The sequence below is a fragment of the Sorghum bicolor genome, chromosome 5, assembly GCF_000003195.3.
Source record: "Sorghum bicolor cultivar BTx623 chromosome 5, Sorghum_bicolor_NCBIv3, whole genome shotgun sequence".
In the NCBI taxonomy this organism is placed as follows: domain Eukaryota; kingdom Viridiplantae; phylum Streptophyta; class Magnoliopsida; order Poales; family Poaceae; genus Sorghum; species Sorghum bicolor.
This window is the reverse complement of record NC_012874.2, coordinates 1,235,587-1,240,102: the sequence shown is the minus strand read 5'-3', so window position 1 is coordinate 1,240,102 and position 4,516 is coordinate 1,235,587. Positions and strand designations below refer to the sequence as shown.

Here is a 4,516-nt window from a genome sequence, read left to right as displayed (position 1 = left end):
AAACACTTATGATATAAAATAAAATAAGTACTATTAGATTAGTTATAGAATATTTAAAATAAATTTATTTAGAGATGACATAAATAACTATTGTTACAAACTTGATCACATTTATTAAGTTAGATTGACCGGCATAGATATTATAATTGTATTCTTTGGTGAAGGAGAGAGTATTTGTGAAGAAAAAAAAAAGAAAACAAATAAATTGATGAAGACGAAGAAGAGTGGGAGCGGCGTTAAGCGACGCGTGTTATTAACGTTGAAGAATGCTGCACCGTCGTTGTTTAATGCCTATAAATAAAGGTGGTCAGAACCGTCGTCTCCAACACCAACAACAACAACGCAACATCCAGGCCGCCGAGCCGAGCTCCCGCAAGAAACGCCCTCCCTCTCGCCTCCGCCGTCCGCCGTCCACGTCGCCATGGCTCTGGACTCGGTTCCTCCTTACCCCTGCGACCTGGGCTCCAGCAGGGCCGCCGCCGCCGCCAGAACCCAGCAGAGGATCAGGTACGCAGCGTCCTCTGTCGATTCCTCCTTGCCCCCCCCCCCCCCCCCCCCCCCCCCCCGCCGCGAGTTTCAGTCAGCTTCACGGTGCCTTCTGTTCCTCAATTTCTGCCTGTTCTATATATATAATCGGCAGGAAAGATGAGCGCACCTGGACCTCGGACACGTACGCGCCGTACGACGACGGGCACCAGTGGAGGAAGTACGGCGAGAAGAAGCTCTCCAACTCTCACTTCCCGAGGTATGTTCGTTCCGTTCATCCATAGCCCCTCTTGCCTACAGTTCGTTACCTCAAATTAGCGTCTTTTGTTTCAGTTATGTGTCTTAGACGGTCAATTTAGTTCTTATTACCAGATCTGGAGTGTGTTTGTGGGTCCTATTGCTGGTTCAACTGGGGGTGGTTATCCCAACTCTTCAGAATTTATTTAAGAACAAGTTATTGCCTTATTTTGACTGCAATAATTCCTCATTTTTAGTATCTTTATGTAGGTACTCCTGGCTTCTATTAGTATAAGTATATAACTGTATAAATAAAGATGAACTGAAAGAACTGTGCATACTTTTCCTATCTCTAGTCTAGTGCTAGTATAATTTTCATCTTAAATGAAGCGTGTTTGCCGGTGCAGTAGTTTTGTGGGCGTGTTCACCTCGTGATGGCACATGGAAGAAGGTCATTGATCTTGTCTTGTGCTAGACTGCTAGCTTGAGAAAATTGTTCACCAAGGCCCTGCTCGCTTTGGAGTTTGGAATACCATAGGCGGTTCAGCGGTCTGAGCGAGTGGAGAACAAATCTGAAACTGACAGTGGGTAGCAGTTGCAGACATGTTCATCTAAGCTCCAATTTTCACATATCTAAAATCAATCTAATGTTGCTACTATTCGTTGTCCGCAAAAAGAAACAAATCTCTTGCTTCTGGTCAATATATAGTCTTTGTATGTTCAGTTTGTGGGCCAAATACTTTTTATTTTCCACCCCAAATCACATTGCCGCTTAGTGCGACTAATGTTTGAATATCAGGGGAGACAGACATATCAAATTGTGTGATTGTCTACTAATCACTCTCTGGTGGAATTGTCGGTGGACAGGTGTCGCCGTACCCTTGAATGATTGAAATAAAAACAAATGCTTGTGTAATAGAAAAGTCTTTTATGTCGTGACTACTGGAAAAGAACATTCAAAGTGGAAATCCCTTTCCTAACTGACAACTCAACTAGGCACATAAACAACTCGTAAAGTGTTACTTCAGACTTCCTCTTAACACTTCTTATATGTGAATATACAGTTCACAAGTTGGCCACCTTTAGTACCTGTCATTTGCAACTCGTTTGAAATCTAATACTTCACTAGCATACTAAAAGTTGCCTCATTTGTTTAGCGTGCATGTTGTCCAACTCAAGTCTTCAACTATTAGTAGTATCCATGCCGACAGTCTCCGGCAGTCCTTTTTCTGCTTTTGTAGAGAGCGATTGGAATGCAGTGCAGACCCCCATATATGTTGTTAGCCCATCAAGAGCATGTTAATTGATGGGGAGCTAATGTTTATTTTCTAAAAGGCAGTGGACGCAGTAGATGAAGAGGCCTCAAAAGTGTTTGTAGATGGTGTTACACCTAATTTAGGTAGACTGAATGTTGACAGAGGGGGGAAGGACATGATGCATCTTTATTTTCCAAAATACTCACCCACTTACTGAGTTAAAGGGAAGTGGACCTTTGACATATGGATGCTATTGCAGAGTCCTTCCAGAATTGTTAAGAAGAATAAGTGGTACACTAAAGTCTAAAGAAATCTTTAAAAAGGTGTTGTTCAACCTTCTGAGAGGAAATTTAATAGGACCTTGTGTTTTACTCACTAACTGTCGGTGGTCTATCTAAGTTCCAAACACTCTAATAGAGAATTAGCGAAAAACTGAGAAACTTCATTTTGACACTAAATAGATCAACTCAAAGTCCCTTACTGTCACTTTGTGGTGTCCTCTTGTTATATTATTATTAGTGAAAGACATGCAAATACTCATCTCAAAACGTAAAAAAAAAAGATGGAACAGAGTATTCTCTTACATGTGACTATTATGAATGTTAACTTCTTGGTTAAAGTATGTACACTGCATTTAGCATATTTGCAGATAATTCTTCTCTTCCCTTTTGGAGTGAACTTTTGGCACTGTCATCCTATTTTCAGGTTCTATTACAGATGCACCTACAAGAACGACATGAAGTGCCCCGCGACGAAGCAAGTCCAGCAGAAGGACACAAGTGACCCCCCATTGTTCTCTGTCACTTACTTCAACCATCACACCTGCAGCACCAGCTCAAGTGCCATAGGAAGCGCTAGAGACATCACGTCGCAGTCATCTTCTAAGAAGGCGGTATCAATCTGCTTCAGCCCACACACCGCCTCCGAACAGCCCTCATTCCTGACATCCCCGGCCATGCCACAGTCAACGATCATGCACCCTTACAGCGCCAACCAACAGTCTGACAGGAGCGCCTACGCATACCAGCAACTCCAGTGGACAGGCAGTGTGCCATCTCACGCAAGTAACGGTCCTGCTAAGATGGAAGTTGATGACTCTGCGCAGCCAAGCCCTTCATCCAGCAGCACCAGTGCTCTGTCGAGGACTCTGCTACCGATCGGTCAGTCCAGATGCATCGAGTACTTCCATTTCTTGTGATGAACTTCAGGGATTGAAGAAGCAGTGTTATATGCTGGGCCACTGCCTCTCGGTGCCTACTTGGAGTGGCAAATGGAGTTTGTATCTGGAGTTGGAGGCGACATTGCCATTCCGGGCCTGAAGCCTGAACTACACAGGCCGGACCGGGGCCAATATACTGATCTGCATTGCATAGAGAGATTGCCTGCTGCTTACTTCTTTACATTTGGATTCAAGCCACGTTTTTGTGCTTGAATGATGTGAAGAATGGTATTGGACTATTGGGGTTTCTTTATCTAGTAACGTACATGATATGATACGTACAGAATGGGTGCTTGACTGTTGAGATAGCTCCATTTGTTTGTTTAGAGACTGATACTAGTATGTTTCGGATTCCTGACAGCAGATTTTCAGTCTGCTACTACTGAAATGCTGAAGGTTACAGATTCTATACAGTCACAGTTTTATTAAGATGTCTTCTACAGTTTTCTGTTTCTCTATCAAAAGAACATACAGTTTAGTTTATGCCTGGATGTTGTTCAGTTCATATTCTGAACATGATGTCTTACAAATTCGTCCAAAGTTGAAGTGGAGAGTTGAGACAGGAGTATATGGTTTCAGACTTTCAGTGAGCTTATTGCAACACGTGAGCTTAGCGTACACGAATTACGAGTGGAGCTGAAACCATGGCAAAACCATCTACGTGTGCTGCTGCTGCCCTGGTTGGCAGCCGAGCTCGCACAGCTCTCGCGCCACGACTCGCCGCCAGGACGCACCGCCGCCGCCGCCTAGTCCGCGAGTTGCTTGACCGTGGATGTAGTGGCTGGCGAACCGCTTCTTCTTCCACAAAGATTCAAACAAAACTGTTCTTAGATAGAACTAAAGAAGATTTGGTGAACGCTTGCACACTCTAAGTTCAAATTCTCAACTTGACATGCATGCTTATATTTTTCTGATTTTATTTCAGTGTTGTGTTTTTAGTGGTTGACGATGTTCTCATCGATGACAAGACGTATTTAGTGACTTCGTCGATCTAGAGATGTATCAACATAGTTTTTTGGAGATGTTTATAGGGGTAAGTTTGTGTACGTGTGTTCATATAATCATATAGGTGAGTGTTTTGTGTGTATGATGACCGTTTACTTATGTAATTAGCAAAAAAAAGAAACAAGTTTGTTTTCTCCATTTCTTCTCTGCAAAAATAGGTCAGTATTGGAGAATATTGGCAACTTTTAACTGATCTTTTTTACAGTTGACCCAGGGTCCATGGACCTGGAGAAGTTCATTCAAGTTTAGTGGGCCTGAAGACCCATTTCGTGTATGCTGTTGACTTCAGAGTTCATAGACCGTCACTGGCTGT

At 43.1% G+C, this 4,516-nt stretch overlaps 1 protein-coding gene across 1 annotated transcript; it reads left to right on the top strand.

Moving 5' to 3' along the window:
* LOC8080015 (probable WRKY transcription factor 48) lies at positions 305–3,680 on the top strand. The gene is made up of 3 exons (XM_021461848.1): positions 305–507; positions 641–745; positions 2,685–3,680. The coding sequence occupies exons 1-3, from the start codon at positions 422–424 to the stop codon at positions 3,175–3,177; spliced, it is 684 nt and encodes a 227-aa protein (XP_021317523.1). The 5' UTR covers positions 305–421; the 3' UTR covers positions 3,178–3,680.

Coding starts and splice junctions, on each gene's coding strand:
- LOC8080015 (XM_021461848.1), top strand. CDS start 422: ATGGCTCTGGACTCGGTTCCTCCTTACCCCTGCGACCTGGGCTCCAGC. Junction 508..640: donor AGAACCCAGCAGAGGATCAG/GTACGCAGCGTC, acceptor TATAATCGGCAG/GAAAGATGAGCGCACCTGGA. Junction 746..2,684: donor TCCAACTCTCACTTCCCGAG/GTATGTTCGTTC, acceptor TCCTATTTTCAG/GTTCTATTACAGATGCACCT.